We start from the raw sequence: 22,678 nt of genomic DNA on the forward strand, positions 1-22,678 counted from the left end.
CTCTGAGCAACTTTCAATTATGCAATACAGTATTATTAACTATAGCCACCATGCTGTACATTACATCCCCATGACATTTATTTTAAAACTGGAAGTCTGCACCTTTTGACCTACTTCATTCATTTCACCCACTCCCCAGCTGCCCACCTCTGGCATTTCAGAAATACACCAATCTCTGTTCTCTGTATCTATGAGCTGTTTGGTTTTGGTTTTTGTTTTTTTGAGATTCCACATATAAGTGAGGTCATACAGTATTTGTCTTTATCTGTCTGACTTAATTCACTTGGCATAATGCTCTCAAGGTCCATTCATGTTGTCTCAAATGGAAAGATTGCATTCTTTTTATGGCTGAGTAATATTCCATTGTGTGTGTGTGTATATATATATATATGACATTTCCTTTATTCATTAATCCATTTATGGACACTTAGGTTGTTTCCATATCTTGGCTATTATAAATAATGCTGCAGTGAACATAGGAGTACATAGTTTTTTGAGGAACCTCCATACTATTTTCCATAGCAGCTGCACCAATTTATACTCCCATCAACAGTGCAGTGTTTTTTATTTTTCCCTTGGATTCCATATGTAAATGAGATCATACAGTATTTGTTCTTTCTCTGAGACTTGACTTCACATAAAGCATCCATCCATATTATCACAAATGGCAGGATTTCCATCTTTTTTTTTTTTTTTTTTGTGGTATGCGGGCCTCTCACTGTTGTGGCCTTTCCCTTTGCGGAGCACAGGCTCCGGACGTGCAGGCCCAGCGGCCATGGCTCACGGGCCTAGCTGCTCCGCAGCATGTGGGATCTTCCCAGACCAGGGCACGAACCTGTGTCCCCTGCATTGGCAGGCGGACTCTCAACCACTGTGCCACCAGGGAAGCCCAGGATTTCCATCTTTTTAAGGACTGGATAATAGTCCATTATACATATACATATATATATATATATATATATATAAAATATATACCTCACAACTTCCTTATCCATTTATCTGTGAATGGGCACTTAGGTTGTTTCCGTTTAAATTTTATTATTAGCAAAAAATACTGCCAGGCTTCCCTGGTGGCGCAGTGGTTGAGAATCTGCCTGCTAATGCAGGGGACACGGGTTCGAGCCCTGGTCTGGGAGGATCCCACATGCCGCGGAGCAACTAAGCCCGTGAGCCACAACGACTGAGCCTGCGCGTCTGGAGCCTGTGCTCTGCAACAAGAGAGGCCGCGATAGTGAGAGGCCCACGCACCGCGATGAAGAGTGGTCCCCGCTTGCCACAACTAGAGAAAGCACTTGCCCAGAAACGAAAGACGCAGCACAGCAAAAATAAATAAATTAATTAATAAACTCCTACCCCCAACATCTTAGAAAAAAAAAATACTGCCAATTGTTTTCCTTGAAGTGCCATGTTCCCATCGTTCATTTATAAGGAAAACGTCTGCCCAATATTAAAATTAGAACAGCCTTAGTTTGTCTGTCGATCATTTAAGTAAAAATAGTGTTTTCAAGAAAGGGTAATTTGCTTGTAACTCAAACAACTGAACAAGTGCTCTTCCTCCAGATAACCACTGTACTTCTTTATAATCTAACACAAGTGCTTTATGTACACTTCAAATTTGTCATGCAGAATATTAAAAAAGACAGGTGATCAATGTTCCAGATTTAATAAAACTAATAATCTGTACTGCTTTTCAAGCAGATTTTAAAAAGAAAATGGTATTTAAAAAAATTGCAAGGCTGAAAAGAAAAAAATTGCATGGCAGTGAGGAATACCATGACTACTTGTACAGTTTGGTGCCACTGCTTGATTGGTGCTAAGGCCCAGCAGTGCTACCCACCATTGCTTTTGTATCACCAATGCACGTGCAAACAGACAGAAAAAGGCAAATAATATCTTAGCATTATTATGAAAGTTTTTTCAACTTGAAGACCCCCTGTACAGGTCTCAAGGGCCCCAGGGGTCCACATACCAAACCTTGACAAACTCTCCTAAATAAATCCTAAATACACCCGTAGAAGAATTTTTTTCAATCATTGCTGTTTTATTTTTTGACCGAATCTGAGTTTTTGGTTAAAAGGTATTAAATCCCTTTACACATCTACTTATAAATTGTTTGGTTTCATTTATGTGATCTTAAGATGTTTAATGCTTCCTTGTATTTGATACAGTAATACTTCCGTGTGACATAAAATTTAAACAGTACAAAAGGGCATTCTGTGAAGAGTAAGTTTTTTTGTGTTTTTTTTGCGGTACGCAGGCCTCTCGCTGTTGTGGCCTCTCCCGTTGCGGAGCACAGGCTCCGGACGCGCAGGCTCAGCGGCCATGGCTCACGGGCCCAGCTGCTCTGCGGCATGTGGGATCTTCCCGGACCGGGGCACGAACCCGTGTGCCCTGCATCGGCAGGCGGACTCTTAACCACTGCGCCACCAGGGAAGCCCGTTAAGTCTCTTTCTTATCCCGGACCCCAGTATTCCTCTCTGGAAGCAACCACTGCCAATACATTTTGGAGACTACCTTGTTAACACATATAGATCCACTTCATTTACTTTTAAAGGCCTATGACATATATTGACAAAATACCCTCTAGGAAGGCTGTAGCAATTTACCTCTCTAACCAGCAATGTGAAAATGTCTATTCGCTCATACTTTTTCCAAAAGAGATACCATTTTAAAAAATGAATTTGTCTTATTGTTTAATTTATATTTCTTTAAATTCTAATTACACTAAACAATTTTTCATTTTCTTATTGGGCATTTTTTTTTTCTATTTTTGTGAACTACCTCTTTGTGTCTTTGCCCATTTTTCTACTGGGGTACCCATCTTTTTGTTAATAATTTGGAAGAGTTTTTATGATAAGGATAGTAATCCTTTGACTACTAAATGTTAATATTTTTGCCCAGTTAATGTTTTATTTTTACTAAAATGTGACTATGTATCACATAATGTCATAGCTGGTACGGGGTTTAAGAGCATCAGATCAGACCAATACTTTCAATGTATAGATGAGGAAGCTGATGCAAAGCCGTGAAGTGACTTGCCCAGGGCTGGAAGTTAGTGAAAAGGCTTAGATCAAGATCCAGAGTTTCTGACTCTTTCCTGGATGGATGCAAGGATGACATACCTGGATTCAAATGGGTCCTGCTTCTCCAGAGGTCTTACTCTTTTCTTTGTCACTGCCAATTTAGTCAAGTCCACGTACTTTGTCTCTCCATTGCTGTAAGTGAACTCAAGAACACTATTCCATTCCCCTTGTACTCTGCATACAACAGTGTTGGTGATGTTGTGCTTTACTTCACCTGTAACCCTAGAAGCAGACAGAAAAAAAAAAAAAGATATGCTCTAGTAAGTAATATTGCTTATTTCTTAGGAATTCTGAAACCCAGAATGTACTTTGTGAATTCTGTTTAAATTAGTTACACATATCACTTCAATTTGTCAGCGCCAAATTCAGTTACAATTACAAGTCAATTTGTCAGTTACAAAGTCTTTGTAAATCCGTGGTAGTTTCCTAGATAATTTTTTCAAATAACATCAATTTAATTTGAGAAAGAATACTAGGAATCAAACTGGAGACTTAGTTACCATAAATCATCACAAAGTGTGGTATTTTAAATGCTTGCTATAAACAACCATTATAATATTAAAACTAGGAATATGAAAAACATTAACATTTCTTTTTTATTACAGAATAAAAATGTTACAACACTACAGTCTATTCAACTTTTTTTCAAACTAGTCCTATTTAAAAGTTTAGAGTCCCTATATTTTAAATTCTGGATATACAGATTCTGTATAAAACCACATAAGCTTAATTTTAAATTAAATATAGAAACCAGACAAATCAGTAAGAGGTAGAAAAAAATAAAAGATACATTAAACATTTGTTAATTCTCTTGACAGAAAGAGCACTGGTATACAAAACTGATCACTATCTACACAAAACTCAGAGAACTCAAGCAGTAATGTTGTTGAAAGTTTAATGAAGAGTTATCTGGCTGGATTATCAACAGACAGACAGGATCCAGCTCAAATGAAGGCTGGAATAGAAACAGGTCTAATTATTTTTAATGAAGTACTTTATGTTCACTGTCGGACACAAACAACAACAGGGTCAGATTCGACAGAGGTTCAGAACTCAAAGAATAGTGGGCAAATGTTAGGTTCTGGTCAGTGTGCCAGGGATTACGGTTTATGTGGATTCAAAAGAGAATCCAGGGACTTCCCTGGTAGTCCAGTGGGTAAGACTCCATGCTCTCAATGCAAGGGACCCAGGTTCGATACTTGGTCAGGGAACTAGGTCCCACCCACATGCATGCCGCAACTAAGAAGTCCGCATGCCACAACTAAAACCAGGCTCAGCCAAAATATAAAATGAATGAATATTAAAAAAAGCTGTGTGTGGGGGAATCCAAAGGACCAAAGCCCAGGTTCAGGTGACAGCTCAGGAACCATAAATAGCATTTGCCAGATATAAGCCAAGGGCCTGGGAACCAGAAGGTTGTAGTTGAATTTAGGGAGTCCATAGTTTTTAAGCAGGAGAAGTGAATGGTCTACAAATTCAGAGCTCAAGGCAGAGGTGTAGGAGCCAATAAGCAAATGAGCCAGATCTTAGAGATCAAGGTGTACGAGGGTTTGGAATCAAGAGCACACCAAACATCCAAAATTAAACGTTAGGCATAATTGTAGCTCACTGGACACAAAGAACACCGTGACTACAAGTCTGCTTGATTACAGCAGGAGTGGGAACTCTAGGTTATACCTCAAAGCGTTTGAACTTAAATAACTACACTGCTAAGGGTTTTTGCCTGACTGAATGTTTTTTGTGACATCCATGTCTCCTCTCTGATCCCACTTGCCAACATTGTTTCCTTCCTTGAAAATTTATCTGTAACCAAACATGATATGAAGAGATGACACTGAACACTTACCTCTTCCATCTTCCAACCACATATACCCAGAACTATATTCTGTGAACTGAGGAATAATAATCCGTTTCTCACTTGATCTTTCTTTTACTGCCACAATCTCTCAAGTTATCATTATCTCCTTCACAAGCCTTTCCACTTAAAAAGTAACAAACCCTAGGTCCCTGTCCATGCGTGCTGGGTTACACGGGGTCTTTGCTGCTTAGTGCAGCTACACACAGCAAGAGCATCGTGATGAGAACTGGGGCAGGAACAAGAATTGCACATGCTAGAGGCAGGCCATGAGGAACTTGCAAAAGGAGCATAAGGAGGAAGAAGGGCCTTGCCTCATTTTGCTTATAACAATTCTTCTTAACAGTCTAATGCAGAGTTAGTGAACGTCTATAAAGGACCAGAAAGTAAATATCTTAGGATTCGTGGGCCAGGCTGTCTCTGTCACAACTTGACTCTGTCACTGTAGCAGGAAAGCAATCACAGACAATATGTAAATGAATATCTAAATATCTAAAGCATATAAATCTAGGTCTTGTATCAAATAATGATATGAAATACGCTGCCTTTAAAATACTTACCAAAGAGTTAAATTTTAAGTTGCCATCCTACTCATCTCTAAAGTGAGGATAACTGATAACCGATAAGGCATTTACTGTCTCACTTTCTAAGAACGACATCAAGTTGTTGTTTTTTTCCATATTTACTTATTTATTTGGCTACGCAAAGTAAGTCTTAGTTGCAGCATGCAGGATCTTTGTTGCTGTGTGCAGGATCTTCGTTTCGACACGCAGGATCTGTTCCCTGACTAGGGATCGAACCTGGGCCCACTGCATAGGGAGCGTGGAGTCTATCCACTGGACCACCAGGGAAGTCCTCAAGTTGATGTTTTAGATTATCTAGACCCTGTCTCTATAGCTATTTAGAATACCAGAAAATCACTGGATATATTAACTTGGCTTCATACAGAAAAATTTTACTTAAAGATTGAAAGTTAAGACTTCAGCTTTGGGTTTTACTGATGTATATGTAAGAAATACCACATGAAGGGAATTACATCTTATGCAGAACTAAAGACATTGTTCTATTATGTTACTCAATGCCACTACATAAGAATACTTGATACAAATCCCTTCAAAATTTAATACCAGGAAAGTAGTTTATCTCTCCTGAAAAAAGTGATAGGCGTCCTTTATCAGACAATAAGAAGTACGTTGAGCATCATGTTGCTCTTTTTACTTTAGCAGAAGAGTATTTTCGGGTACAATAATTACCTAATCCCAGGTTCACAGCATTATTGTCCTTTTCCATCACTATGGTTACTATAATAACAGACTTTATTTTTAATTGTCTATTATACATGAGTTTTTCCTAAAAGCCTTATAAATGCTTTCCAAAGATAGGGTCCTGCATTCTAATATTAGACTAAAACCTTAGGCAGAGATCGTCTTTTTACTTTTCTATATCTTCAGTGTGCAGAAAAGTATGCCACTTAGCAGTTAGTTAACATAAATCTTAATGACATTATACTGTTACATATATTTAAAAAATCACCATCCTAAAGTGAGTGTGGAAAATGGGATCAGGAGATGGACAAGGACATGAGGAATAGTTAACTAGGCCTGTTTGGCTCCATCAGAGAGAGTTGCGGAAAATGAGGGAGTAAGGAAAGACAAGTGGAAGATAATATATTTATATCAAATGCAGACAGCAGATAATGTGTCTGCTTGATTGCAGACAGCAGTGGAAAAACTAGGCTATGTCTGAGGAGGGAGGCATGGTTATTAATAAAGACATGAAAGAGAGTCTTAGTTAAAATATTCTATAAAATTGAAGAAGAAAAGATATCAAAATAGAGAAGTCTGTTTCAAATATGAATCTTTTAAATGAGAAATTAGGTAAAACCATTGGTCTTAAGGGAAATCAGAGTGGAAAAAATGAGGAAACTTTGGAGTCAGCCAAAAGTATACTTCCAAGTAACAAAAAGATCCAATACTTGTGGCCTTGTGGATAGGTAAAAAAGTATGAAGGGAGAAAAGAAGCCAATTTAAATAAGAAATTCAAAGAAATAAGATGGCAAATATAATGACTGATCACTAACAAACCAAGGATATCTATCTAAAATTATCAGGAGTCTTAAAAAAGTCAAAGTATGAAAACCAAGAGAAAATTTCTATGCAGGATATTTGCAGCAAGGAACCATCTAAATGTCATGGCAATGGTAAGATTTGGGGGATGAATTTTGATTCTCTAAATTAAGGTAGTCCTGGCAGTATGATAAATTATAGCTTATATTTATTATTATAATTTAAGGCAAGATAAAGCACTGATTCAGGACAAAGGTTTGGATATTTTGCATTTGACAAAAAAATTAACCTGAGCTCAAAACTATAATGAGTTTTTATAAAAGGACATTTGAAACTTAATCAAGACTTAAAAATTAATCAGAATAGCTATCATATAGTTGAGCTGTTACAAAATTTGAAGAAAATTCTGAACATGCAAGTGAGGTAACATTATGTGTACTAGATACGAAATAGGTGTTAACTGAAAACTATCAGAAAACTCATATGTAGAAATACAAATGAATGTTATGTGGGAAAGCCTTTAACAGCCTCTTATTTCCTTCTTGGTAGCAGAGATTTAATAATGGAAAGGAACCCACTGAATCATAATAAATATGGGAAAGTTCCCACTCATGGCTCAACATGTGATAACGCATATGGATAGAATAAATATGGGAAATCCTTAAAAGGGATTTTATCTCTTAATCAACCCAAGAAAGTTCACAGAGGAGAGGAACCTTATGATGAATAATAATGATTTCAAAAAAGTCCACAGTCGTGGACTTCCCTGGTGGCCCAGTGGGTAAGACTCCACGCTCCCAGTGCAGGGGGCCAAGGTTTGATCCCTGGTTGGGGAACTAGATCCCACGTGCATGCTGCAACTAAGAGTTTGCATGCCACAACTAAGAGTCTGCATGACGCAACGAAGATCCCACATGCCGCAACTAAGACCCGGAGCAGCCAAATAAATAAATAAATAAATAAATATATATATATATATATATATATATTTTTTTTTTTAAAAAAGATGTGATATATATCTTAAAAAAACAGAATATTACTCAGCCATAAAAAAGAATGAAATATTTCCATTTGCAACAACATGGATGGACCTAGAGAATATTACGCTTAGTGAAGTAAGTCAGATAGAGAAAGACAAATACTATATGATATCACTTATATGTGGAATCTAAGAAATAATATAAATGAATGTATATGCAAAACAGAAACAAGACTCACAGATATAGAAAACAAACTTGTAGTTAAAAGGGAGAAGGAGCGGGGAGGGGCAAATTAGGGGTATGGGATTAACAAACTATTGATACTACATATAAAATAGATAAGCAACAAAGATATATTATATAGCACAGGGAATTATACCCATTATCTTGTAATAACCTATAACGGAATATAATCTGCAAAAATACTGAATTACTACGCTATATAGCTGAAACACAATATTGTAAATCAAATATACTTCAATTAAAAAAAAGAAAAGAAATTCATCAATATCATTGTCAATAAAAAGTGCTGGACTTGGAAAATTTTTCACTGTAGTTGTGTCCCCTAAGCATTTGACTCAATTATATACTTTGAAGAATGGGTTCACCAATGCAGGAATGTTACAGGGATATAGATTTCAACTTTAACTTCATATAAATAAGGGGTGTCTGAAAATGGAATAGGCTGCCTCATGCATTATGAGTTCTGTACTAATGATAAGGTACCAACACAATGAACAAATCAGTTATCGGGTATGATGCAAAAGGATTTAGACACCTAGCAAATGTTGGTGTAGTGACTTCTAAAGTCCCTTCTAAATGTAAAGTTTGAATCCTGTGATCACTATGGTGAGAGAAGTAAGTAGAAGCACATATAACAAAGTGTGAACCATATTAAAACCTTCTCTAAGGATAAAAGGCGACTATTCTGACAATCTCCAGTGATTTTGTTTGGGTGATCTGTAATTTTTTTTTTTAATTCTCTGCTTCAGTGTTTTTGAAATCTGTGTTTTTTAAGGCCATTCAATGCCTGGGAGCCAATAAATCTTTCTTTCCACTTCTAAGATTGCTGAGTACCAGTTGTCCGGTGAAGAAGTAAAATAGCTATATGCACTGAAAGTCTCATACGTGACTGAAGAGAGTGCATTTTGGTATAACCACGTAAGAAAACTGTTTGGCAGTAATAAAGTTAAAGTTTCATTCCCTACAGCCCAGCAATTCCACTCCTAGGTATCTACCAAACAGAAATTCATACATACATTCACAATGTTCTAGCAGCACTATTTGAAATGGCCCCAAATCAACTTCTATACTTTTGTATGTATGTTATTCTTCAATAAAAGCTCTGTAGAAAAAGAAAACTATCCCTACTTAAGGACAGACAGAATAGACATCAAAAGCTTAAGGAAAGAGTCAGTATCCTTTTGAGGATCCTATTAGAAAACTTATCTTCATGGAGTTGGGTGATCTGGACGAGTGCTGAAAAGACCAACAAGCCACTAAAGGGGTATAATAACTGGCCGATTCATAGATGGAATTAGAACAAAGCCACATTCAATACTGGTGCCTAAAGATATTGGCTTCCATCTTGTGCTTCTTGAACTATTTCTTATGATTAGATGTATTTTCATCCTAACTTGTAGTGACACTACCTCTACTGAGGTCTGGATCCAAGTCTGAGTCCCTTTAAAGGCAGAAATTGGGCCAGAAGCTACATGTCCATTTGTTAGGGTTCTAGTTTACAAGAGAAGATAGATCTGTCACTATTTTAAAACCAGATCGTGATTTCCAGAATGCCTTCAAAGATCAAATATATTAAACAAAAAATAAACATGAATAAAAATCCAATCCCATTTCACATAAAACAAAGCAGAAAAAGAATAAAGAGTTATAATACAAGATCAAACTGATAGAATAAGAGCCAGGTATCACTAAAATATTCTTACCGGTGCAGTTTGCCACCATAAAATGGCTTAGTATGAAAAGTGATGCTGGCTGAATACCCAGTTTTTGCACAGTTGACACTGACTTTGCCACCCAGTTCTACCCAAGGAACAGTTAAAATTGACCGGGCATATGCACAAGGTAGAGAAAACGTATACTCTTCTCCATGCTCTAGTAGACTGAGGATTCCTGAATGTGAAAACATAAAAGTGGTTAATATCTTTAAAAAAAAAAAAAAAAGACAGCTATGAAAAATCCATATTAAGTTTTTCTCCTGCCTGGTAAATGAACATCATAATTTTGCTTAATTTTCTTTTAGCTTTGGATGAAATTGGCTTCATTTACAATTGTATTTGACAACAATTCCTGGTAATAGTGAATCGAGGTTACTTTCATTATGACTTTTTTATCCCTTTGGGGTTCATGGGACCAGGAAATGTTGCAGTGGAAACTGTTTAAGAGTTCTCTCTAATGCTCCTAAAAGTAAAATAAAACCTTAAGTCAGAATTTAAGTCCATGCTATACTGTATCATTATAAGATCTGATCATTAGTTAGTACTAATAATTTAAGCAGTTTTTGGAATAACTAAATATCTAACATTATAGAGTCACAGACCTTAATCTCAGATGGTATGATGGGGGGGGCGAGGGTGGGGAGAAAGTGTTCTTCATTCTATTCTATGCATATTAAGAAAGAAAAAAAGTAATTTTATGATATAAACTAAGGTCCTCATAATAATTTTGTTTGCCAAATTCTGAAGTATTTAAGGTGAAGCTACAAGAGTTAGAAGTGGTAGTTTTCAAACAAATATTATTCTAATGGGGCTTGTTCCATATTAAGTGATGCTATAAAGACGGCTTTAAAAAACATATAAAAAAGGGAATTATAAAAAAAGGGGAATTACATAAATGAATAATCAATCTATCCTAGATAATTAAGAGACATTAAGGAGACTTGAGCTACATTACTAACCTAAGCTCATTACCTAGTTCACCATAAAAACAAATACCAAACTGGATGTGTACTACTAGTCTGAACTATGATGGCATGTCTCTCTTAAAGAATGCTCATTAACTACTGTGTTCTTAATGTTCACAAATAAGGGCAAAAATTATGATAAATATTTTAATATAGTCTATTTTTAGGATAAACAAATAGACAGACTGAGATTCTAAAGTAGTCTACTTTACATAAAGCAACGCCAACTATTAATTTGTATTGCCCTTAACAGTTTTCACAATGGGCAACAATTAATATTGAGCCATTTGAAAAGGAACATGGCTCTGTATGTGATATATTTATATATAATGGGAGCTGTCAGAAGACATACATAACATACTTGGTTATATTTCAAGTATTTAATAATAACTGTTGATTAATTCTAAGTTGGAAAGGATATCACATACTTTTCTAAAAACATTTGGCCTTATAAACTAGATTCATGATCTTTGATTTCTAGGAATATAGTTAACATAAGTAATATTCACTACGGAATTTAACATCTAATAAATATATAATCAGTTTCTACTGAATGGGAAAATAAGACTAGTTAGGATAACTGAGATTCAAAGTATTCTAAACTCTCATTTATCTGATAATTAAACAGAATTTTCCCCTACTTTTCAATAAAAACATGGCTGCTGACAGAAGCAAAATAAACTGTCAGAAGTTCCATTCTCTGATTTAATTTACTTTCTGTTGAGAGTGTCAATAGCAATTTAATTTAAAAAAGACAAATCCATGAATATATAACTAGCAAATCAAAAAATAACTATCATATACATCCTTCTCAATGCATGGTTAAGATATTAATGCTTTTCCTCATTTCTTGAGGTATTTCCTTTCTTGGAGTGGGAGAGGATACTATCACCAGATATTCTCTGTTCCATGAACTGTTAAGAGTAACTGTCCTCGGGGAGAGTGTGTCAAAGAATGAGGGTCTAAATCCGACTATGCCTTAACTTCTATGATCCTGGACACATCCCATCACCTCTAGGCTTCAGGTTTTTCATTTCTAAAGTAAGTAAACTGATTTGTGAAGAGCCTAGGGTTAATGTGATGCAGCTTATAACTGGAGATAACAAACTTTTTTTTTTAACTAATAAAATATCTTCTAATGTTATAAAAGTTTTGATTAGTTTGAAACATTTGGAAATTGGTAAGACAGCACAACAGGAGTTAAAGATGAGGAAAGCTTAAAAAGGGGATAATATATTTTCTTCAAGGCTAAAATAACACAATTTCAAAATGTTAGGGTCATAAGCTTAATTATGCCATGCTTACACTGTAAGTTTATATTTAGAACAAATTTTCCTATGCACGAGAGTGTTCCTTAACATTAAAATGGCAGACCATTATATTTTCATTAACTCTGCAATGATTTCTGTGGAGATATTTTTGTTATTGTTAATTTGTTTTTTCTATTCTTAGCCAAAAAATATTGTATTTCCTTAAATTGTTTTTTCATAATCATTTGCTGGAGTAGATATAAAGTTTGGCAATATATTTTAAAATATTCTATGAATATCTCCTATGAAATACAAAAGATGTAGATATAGATTCACCTAGAAAATATTTCTTGAGTGCTGTTTATAATAAAAACATGTTTTAAAGCATTATTAATAACTTGGGAAAATGAATATCCAGTGCAAAAAAGGACAAAAAACTACATAGAGAGAATCCTAATTTTATAAAACTAAAAGTATGAACATACACACATAGAAAAAATACAAAATACTAGCTAAATTTATCTATCTCTGGATGAAGGGATTAGAGATACTTGTATTTTCTCCTTGATACTTCTAAGTTTTCTAAATTTTCTATAATAAAAATAATTTACATTTAAAATCAGAAAAAAAAGTTAAAAAAAAAGAATTTATATTTGTTGACAGATATGCCCCCACATAGCAGTTCAAATTTATAACTAATATTTCTCTAGCTTCCCCAAATTTAAGGTTATAGTTTGATATTAAAAATTGGAGAATAATTTTTCTACTTACCTTCCCCAACCATTGTCACACCTATCGACATGCCTAAGAATTTGCTCTTAGTCCAGACGTGCACATTTACACACATCTTCTTCTCTGCACATTCTGCATAAAATCCTGAGACTGGAGGATGATGGGAAACCTGCTCAGCAACAAATCTGACTGTGTAACAGTCTGATCCCACCTGGCTCAAAGCCTCCTCTGATGGAGGAGCATGATTTGTGACAGCCTGGGTGGAAGAGCTGCTAATGACACTGGATGCTACATCGCGTTTTGGTATCCTCCAGGAACAGTGAAACGTTTCTCCAATGATAGGATTGTACGGTTTCTTAGCAATGGCTCCCTTACGGCCTTCATGAAATGAGGTAAGGTAGTATTCAACAAAACGAATCATTCTGTCCTCAGCTGTAGCTCCATTAGAGACGGCTATAAACAGGTCTGGATGAGACATAAAGTCTGCATACATTTCCAACAGGGAACGCTTCTCTAGGATAAATGTAGGCAGCACCACCTAAAACAACAACAACAACAACAACAAATCAACCAGAGAGAGCAATACAAAAAAACAGTAATTAGTATCTTCAGATAATTGAGGGGCTACTCTTTGTTGTGGTGCACAGGCTTCTCATTGCGGTGGCTTCTCTTGTGGCGGAGCACGGACTCTAGGCACACGGGCTTCAGTAGTTGTGGCACGTGGGCTCAGCAGTTGTGGCTCACAGGCTCTAGAGCGCAGGCTCAGTAGTTGCAGCACACGGGCTTTGTTGCTCCGCGGCATGTGGGATCTTCCCGGGCCAGGGATTAAACCTGTGTCCCCTGCATTAACAGGGGAATTCTTAACCACTGCATCACCAGGGAAGTCCCTATAATATTACTTTTAAAAGAACAAAATAATGGGGAAAATGGCTATTACTTATTCACAACATGCAAGCCAGGACCACAGTCACCTTCTTGGTTGCTGTAGCCCCAGCACCTAGCACAGTGTCTGGAATATAAGAGGGGCTTAATAAACATCTGTTGTATCAGTGTCATTGTTAGACAGGAGGTATATGTGACTGCAGTTTAGTCACCAGGTTCTTTAATGTTGCTCAGAAAGTACCATTCTTTTAAATGTTATATGGCTGTTCATAATTTGTGATCAGTTAATGCTAATGATTTTATATATAAACACAATACATATGTATTTCTTCAATTAACAATGCACAAATGTGGGGAAACAATATTAAATTCATTATTCATGTCAAGAGAGACTTTACCATCTGGATTATTATCACAGAACATTCTTTTCAAATGTTCTTATGCCTCATAAACCCCAACACTGTTCTTATGCCTTACAAACCTAAATCTACTAAGGGACAGCAGATACCATAATAACCAAATAAACTCCTTACCTGACTGCTCATTTTAACCTATTTTACAACTAATAGTCTTTTCTGAACCACTAATATAAAAAATATTTCTAGAATAAAAATGATACCTGGGCTTCCCTGGTGGCATCCGCCTGCCGATGCAGGGGACACGGGTTCATGTCCCAGTCTGGGAAGATCCCACATGCCGCGGAGCCGCTGGGCCCATGAGCCATGGCCGCTGAGCCCGCGCCTCCGGAGCCTGTGCTCCGCAACGGGAGAAGCCACAACAGTGAGAGCCCGCGTACGGCAAAAAAAAAAAAAAAAAAAAAAGATACCCAGTTGAATACTAAGGTTAGATGAAATATGAATGTTTAAATGGGTTTCTTTACTCCTAAAACGTCTGCTTCTTAGTAGGCTCTTAATTCAATCAATTTACTTAAAAACCCTCCTATAATTACTATAAGTCTAAGTAAAGAAAGAACTGTGTTTTTGATTTTGAAATGCTTCAAAGTGAATGCTAAAGGAAAAATGCTTTCTATTTAAGTTGCATTTTCAGGTGAGTAACTCACTGGAATCAAACAACCTTTTAATATACACTTCCACTACCTTCAAAAACCTCAATTTGAAATATACCTCGCAAAGTCAATTTTGAAATCCCACACTAATGCAAAGTAGTGTCAATAGTAACTCAAAGTATGTAATTCCACAGTAGTAAATGTTTGACATACATAGGTTTTAAACCTTACTGGCTTTTTAAATCAATGTCATGGATTAATTGTTAAAACAAATTAAGGCACACTAATTTGATAAACTGGGAATGGAGAAGATGGGCCTAAAATTAAAAACTATAGATCAGTGCTTCTCAAACTTTAATGTATATATACATATTACTGAAATGAAGATTCTGGTTCTCTAACTTAGAGATTGGGGGCCGAGATTATGCGTTTCTAACAAGTTCTCAGGTGATGGTGATGCTACTGATCTTCAGACCACACTTTTTTCTTCTTTCAGTTTTATTAAGGCATAATTGACAAATAAAACTAAGATATTTAAAGTGTACACTGTAGTGATTTGATATACACATATATAGTGAAAGGGCTCTCACTATCAAATTAATTCAGGCCACACTTTTAAAGTAGCAAGGCTGTAGACCAGGGGTTTGCAAACTATGGCCTTTGGGCCAAATCTGGCATCCTGTTTGTGTAAATAAACTTTTGCTGAAATACATCCATGCCCATCCAACATATTATCTATGGCTGCTTTCACACTACAAAGGCTGAGTTGAGTACTGCTGATCCTTAAACAATATGGGTTTGAACTGCAGGGCCACTTATACATGGATTTTTTCCAATAAATATACAAAAATATACATGTAGAACATCATGTGCAAGACTTGTATTGAAGTGTATAGTCTATTCTTACACAGGCTTAAGGTGAGTAGTATGTAATATAAAATGAATAATATGTTAGTTTTCTTACTGTTTTATAACCTCGTTTTCTTACTGTTTTATAACCTCGCTCTCAGAGAATTACATTAAAGTACCGTACCTCTCTCACGATGAGAGAAAAACTGTGTATTATCACAGGTATGTGGGTTTTTTTAAAAAATGTAACAATGTTTCCAATATTGTTTCATGAATATGACTGCAATACTGTATGTCATAAAAATTTTATAACAATTCATTCATTAGTGTATAGGCTAGGCTACCATGAAGCAGATTACACTGGGCTACCATAAAGCAATCATATTGCTGCTTCTTCATTATCAATGCATGAATCATTATATCTGTAAAAAAAATTTTTCACATTATCTTTTCATTTTTGATGTCTAGTATATACTAGTAATACATATACATAGAAACAAAATTTGCATTAATTGAGTGTTTATGTTATTGGTAAGGCTTCCAGTCAACAACAGATTATTAGTAGTTAAGTTTTGGGGGAGTCAAAAGTAATATGCGGATTTTCAACTACATGGGGGGGTTGGCTACCCTAACCCCTACATTGTTCAAGAGTCAAGTATAGTTCCAACAGAGATCTATGTCCACATAGCTAAAAATATCTACTATCTGGTCCTTTACAGAAAATGTTTGCTGATCTCTGTTATAGATTAATACCCAAAACACTATCCAAAATGGGAAGTAAGAATAAAGTAGAAGTATCAATGACTTTAATGGTTTTGTGGGATTATATCCTTTTCTTTAGATTTTCCAATTCTGTATCCCAATGGATCCCTTTTACTTTGTACAGAAACAAGACTATAGGTCCTTATTTGCCATGTGACTTAATGTTGCACAAAAAACCTATCACATTTTTTATGAAAATAAATGCTGATCAAGCAACTAAGAAACCAACTCATAAAGATTAAAAAGCCCTGACAACATTAACAATCATAGGTATAGTCCTAATCGAATGATCTCCTTAGACTGTTTATCCCATTACTTACTCTTGTTAAGTCCATGCCCAGCTTGAGCTGTGATAAGAGATGTAGAATAACACTGCGTTGCTCTTCCACAGCTCCCAGGTCATCCTCCTTGTTGTCACAGGTATCCTGCACCTCATCATCTGCATTTATTTCTTCAGGTTCCTTGATGCAAAATAAAGCAGAAGTCTATTGTTACTAGTGCTTATTGAGAGAGTGGCACGGACATATATACACTACCAAATGTAAAATAGATAGCTAGTGGGAAGCAGCCACATAGCACAGGCAGATCAGCTCAGTGCTTTGTGACCACCTAGAGGGGTGGGATAGGGAGGGTGGGAGGGAGGGAGACGCAAGAGGGAAGAGATATGGGAACATATGTATATGTATAACTGATTCACTTTGTTATAAAGCAGAAACTAACACACCATTGTAAAGCAATTATACTCCAATAAAGATGTTATAAAAAAGAATAAAAGTATAAACATCAGATGAAGACATTTATATTGGGCCTAAATGAATCTGAGAACAGACAAAAATCTTTCTGAAAATACAACTTCCATCACTTGGCCATGGAACAGATTTCCTTCAATGAACCCATTATCACTGACATTGAACATATTGTGGTTTTGTCATAAATATCACACATAAAACACACAATATTTTGTGAAAACAGGATTTTTCAGAAAGAGTGAAAATGTCTCACCTGAAACTTAGGCTTTGCAGGCTTTGACTACCTGCCAGGGGACCCTACCACTACCTATAATTTAAGATGTTTTGAGAATTAAATATTTGCCCTATTTTTAAGCTAACACTATAAAAGTAAAATTTTAAAGTGACTATACATGTCAAGTCTAACTTCTGTAATCTATATTTAGATATTCACGCATCCTTGGAGTTGTCAGGAAGAAACTCTGGGGATGAAGAGAATTCTAGGTGCAGGTATAGAAAACTTGTAGTTGTTTATGCAGTCTTAATGCCACAAAATGTTCTCTGCATAGTTCTTCAATCAATAAAACAACCCCTTGATAAACCAAAAATGTTTACTCTCATCTCAATAGGGTCTTCGCTCCAAATAACTGGTTAAGAGAAACCTAATTTCTTATTTCTATTTAAGCAACAAATAAAAGTTTCAAATCCCAAGATTCTATAATCTTATCAGATGTCACTTTCTGGGCTTCCCTGGTGGCGCAGTGGTTGAGAGTCCGCCTGCCGATGCAGGGGACGCGGGTTCGTGCCCCGGTCCGGGAGGATCCCACATGCCACGGAGCGGCTGGGCCCGTGAGCCATGGCCACTGAGCCTGCGCGTCCGGAGCCTGCACGTCCAGAGCCTGTGCTCCGCGGCGGGAGAGGCCACAGCAGGGAGAGGCCCGCGTACCGCAAAAAAAAAAAAAAAAAAAAAAAAAGATGTCACTTTCCATGTTTATGTGGGGATGGTGTCCCATCTCTCTCAGTGGTACCTCTTTTCATTACCTTTGTGCAAGACAGACTTCATGAGTATATTATCTTTGGTATTGTATTAAATTTTAAGTTATGAGGATTTTAAAAAGAAAATGATTCTGCTAATGTCTCTGCCTTTAACTTTCTCTTCCCATAACCAAATCCTGTCAAACAAGAAGCCCATCTGTTCTATGTAGCCAGGCAAAGAAAACCAATCCTAATCAGGTATAAAATCAAGAACTTAATGTTCTCAAAATATTAAAAACAAAGTACAAAACTTGGTGACACAGTTAAAGAAGAATGGGTTTCTCGTTATTCTTTTGCCTTTGTTTTTCTCCTTTTTCTTCTCTCTCCTTCGAACAAAGAAATCTTTACTAGCTCAAATTCTGATAAATCAATTAATGGTCTAGTTCATTTCTTCAGAGACCAAACACAACAACTGTGTATATCAGAATTATTTCTGTTTTTATGACCTTGAGGAAAGATCCCAAAGGCAAGTTTTTCAATTCCCCTTTTCAATGGCTAGTAAGTCTATCAGGAACTATTTCCTGTTTTCTACCCTAAGTCAGATGCACAATATAGTTTAAGTATACCAGTGAATGTTTACTCATTATGAAACAGGGGAAAATCTGATCATCCCTCTTTATATATATGAATTCCAAATATAACAATTTTTCATTTGAGAAATGTTGAGGGGAAAAAAACTAACAGATCTTAATTAAATAATGTTCTCCAACCTTCTGAAAGGTACCATTACATTTGAGGTCAGAACCTAGGACACAGATTAATAATGCAAATACAGCCTTAAATATTATTATACACAAAGTTTACTTTGTGGTTTCCTCTAATGAAAATAATATTAAACTAATGAGATAAAATATAATCTGGTATGGGGATGTATGTATACGTATAGCTGATTCACTTTGTTAAAAAGCAGAAACTAACATACCATTGTAAAGCAATTATGCTCCAATAAAGATGTTAAAAAAAAATCTGGTAGAAAAACTGAAAGAATACAGTTTTTGTTGTTTTTATAAAAATAGTCAAACCACTTACTAAAATAGAAAAAAAAGGAATTCTATTCACGATTAAATACTGATTCTAAAGCATGATGTGAATGGAAGAATTTGGAAGCTCTCTTTTCTTTTTGAAATGGCTCTCCTTAGAGATTGTCATGCCTTTCTTAAAGAAAAGCTTAAGGTTAGGGCTTCCCTGGTGGCGCAGTGGTTGAGAATCTGCCTGCTAATGCAGGGGACATGGGTTCAAGCCCTGGTCTGGGAGGATCTCACATGCCACGGAGCAACTAGGCCCATGAGCCACAACTACTGAGCCTGCGCGTCTGGAGCCTGTGCTCCGCAACAAGAGAGGCCGCGATAGTGACAGGCCCGTGCCCCGCGATGAAGAGTGGCCCCCGCATGCTACAACTAGAGAAAGCCCTCACACAGAAACGAAGACCCAACACAGCAAAAATTAATTAATTAATTAATGAACTCGTACTCCCAACATCTTCTTAAAAAAAAAAAATCTGGCAGAAAAACTAAAAGAATACAGTTTTTGTTGTTTTTATAAAAATAGTCAAACCACTTACTAAAATAGAAAAAAAAGGAATTCTATTCACGATTAAATACTGATTCTAAAGCATGATGTGAACGGAAGAATTTGGAAGCTCTCTTTTCTTTTTGAAATGGCCCTTCTTAGAGATTGTCATGCCTTTCTTAAAGAAAAGCTTAGTAAGGTAGGGCTTCCCTGGTGGCGCAGTGGTTAAGAATCCGCCTGCCAATGCAGGGGACACAGGTTTGAGCCCTGATCTGGGAAGATCCCACATGCCGCAAAGCAACTAAGCCCGTGTGCCACAACTACTGAGCCTGCGCTCTAGAGCCTGTGAGCCACAACTACTGAGCCCACGTGCCACAACTACTGAAGCCCGCTCCTAGAGCCTGTGCTCCGCAACAAAAGAAGACACCGCAATGAGAAGCCTGCGCACCACAAGAAAGAGTAGCCCCCGCTCACCACGACTATAGAAAGCCCATGTGCAGCAATGAAGACCCAATGCAGCCAAAAATAAATAAAATATAAAATAAAATAAGGAAAGCTTAAGGTTTAAAAAAAAGCATTACAAAAATTCAAATAAACATGCTCAAACATATAAAATCCCTAAAAACCCAGAACGGTTAGCAAATACAGTGGCAAGGCCTGTTGAATTTCTAGGAATTCGTACTATTTGGAGATTGCATGGCAGAGGGAAACCCCAATATTCTGCAAAACTCATACTAATCCCATTTTTTTGTCTTCCTGATTTCTGACTTGGACACTAAGGAACTGTGAGCTTCATTCTAGCCTCACTGAGGTTTACCTCCTCTATCACTTGACAGCAAAATTTCCACTACTGTAATGTACGTTTCGAGCTTGCATTGACAGTCATATTCCAAACAAGGCATATGTGAAATTTTTGAAAAATTCAGGTCTTTTCTGGTATGCTTGAGTGGAGTCTAATGTCTTTTGTAATTTAAAAAATAAAAAAATCTATGCACTTATTTTTTTCTATTTGCACTAGGTCATACACTTGGTCTACTCAACATTTCAAAAGATTTGGAAATTCAACGATCCTCTCCTCCCCACCTCTGTGCCCCATCTCTAACATATGCCTCTATCCTGACCTCCAACATGCTTTGTACTCTCATTTAGAAGTATGAAAATGTTGGAGTGTATGACCTATAGTTTATAACTTTTCACTTGTAAATTATATCTCTAGTCCTGATCTCTCTCCAAAGCTTTGGTTACATCATTTCCAGTTGCTTTTCATATACATTAACAATATGTCCTCTTCTCAAATAAAATTCAACATGTTCATAAACCATACTAAACCTTTTCTTTCAAAAAGCTCTTTCTTCCTAATTTTGCTAGCTTTGCGAATGGCACCACAATTTTAATCATTTAGTCTCAAAAACTTGGAGTCATCTTTGATCCAGCCCTATATCCAGTCAATCACAAGCTCAATTGATTTTTCATTTGAAATGCACATTACCTATTCATTTGTCTTCATTTCTACTTCCATAGCTTTCTATCCACACTTTAATTCCAAGTCATATCATATAACAATCTTTTTAAACATATCGCATCCCTCCCCATGCTCATGATCTCATTATGTATCACACTAAGACTAAATTCTTCTGCATGAGTTTTATGTTCCTTGGGGGCACAGTTTACACTGTATTCTATGGAGCAGTGCTCAGGGGATTATCATTCCACATAGCATGCAACATGAATGGTCATCTGGATTTGTAAAATCCAACAACCCTGGGGTCATTTTCCATAAACCAGGTACTCTGCTGAATTTATTTTATCTAAATAACAATCTTATAAGGTATTACTACCCCTGCTTTACAGATGAGGAAGCTAAGCATGGTTAATCAATTGGCCCACATGTTAGTAAATGACAGGACCTGGGTTCAAAATCATCAGGCAAGCCTTTTCTGCAATAAGTACACACGCCTTAGTATCCCTGCTTGTGTTACTCCCCCATCTTGAGATTCCCTTACTACTATTCTTCTCTTCAAACCTTGTCTCCTTTCAAAGCCCAGTTTCAATTCCACTTTCTCTCCAAAGCATTCCTCATCCACTCTACTCATATACCTCTCTTCTTTCCCTGAATGCCCATATCCCAAGAATCTAAGTGATATCTATTAAGATGAAAAAAAAATTAAAAATACTGCTTTATGTTATCATCTCATTGTTTCAGTATATATGTGTTGTGACTCTAAATAGATTTTAAGTCTCTTCAGTGAAAGAACTGTCTTCTATTTTTGTGTCTCCTCTAATTCTTAATGTTGGACTTGTCACATATTAGCTAACTTAATGAATACTTACTAACTTCTTGACTCCACAGATGAATTAGTCAAAAAGCTATAGGAAAAAAAGGATTTTTTTTCTTTCTTCTCCCCCACCCACCCTACTGCCACTGCCTGCCTCACTGAGTCAAGACCTTTGCCAGCTTTGGAAGTCCCTGTGTCATATGTTTCTCTTAAGAAGTAATTTGCTGTTATAAAAATAACCATAAACCGTGCATTACTCTTGACTCAGTAATTCTAGTTGGGAATATAACCTAAAGAAATAATCCAAATAAAGGGGAGAAAAAAAAATAAAGCAGTAGACAAAATGATAGATCATTATTTATAAGAACAAAAAATAACAAACAACCTAGACATTCAATAGCCTACTTCAACCTAAAAACTTTTATTATATAGGCCAGAATAACATATAAGAAAACTTATGAGAAGTAGCAAGTAAAAAGAGCTTAAAACAAAACTATCTATGTAATTATGATAACCACAAATATAACAGATGTAAACTCAAAAGGCAAAAAACCAGTATGATTTGTTACAGTGGTGGAACTATGAATAGAAGAAAACACTGTTTAGCTTCTGAGAAACGTGGACTTAATATTACTTTATAAAAAGATTAAACCCTAAGACTGTGTGCTATTTTAAGTAGACTAACACTTTTAAAAATTGGTTTGGTAAAGTGCTTACTATCAACAAAACCTTAATGTTAAAC

At 36.2% G+C, this 22,678-nt stretch overlaps 1 protein-coding gene across 1 annotated transcript in view; it reads right to left on the reverse strand.

Annotated features, from left to right (window-relative positions):
• Nucleotides 1-22,678, reverse strand: part of OSBPL11 (oxysterol binding protein like 11) — a 99,284-nt gene that overhangs the window by 26,756 nt on the left and 49,850 nt on the right. Inside the window, exons 8-11 of the mRNA XM_029214788.1 lie at nt 16,709-16,849; nt 12,929-13,427; nt 9,931-10,117; nt 3,123-3,305 (exon numbers count right to left, since the gene is read on the reverse strand). Coding sequence (XP_029070621.1) covers nt 3,123-3,305; nt 9,931-10,117; nt 12,929-13,427; nt 16,709-16,849 — 1,010 coding nt within the window. The remainder of the gene's footprint in view (nt 1-3,122; nt 3,306-9,930; nt 10,118-12,928; nt 13,428-16,708; nt 16,850-22,678) is intronic.

This window comes from Monodon monoceros, unplaced genomic scaffold (assembly GCF_005190385.1).
Source record: "Monodon monoceros isolate NGI ecotype Baffin Bay Population unplaced genomic scaffold, NGI_Narwhal_1 Super_Scaffold_11, whole genome shotgun sequence".
NCBI lineage: Eukaryota > Metazoa > Chordata > Mammalia > Artiodactyla > Monodontidae > Monodon > Monodon monoceros.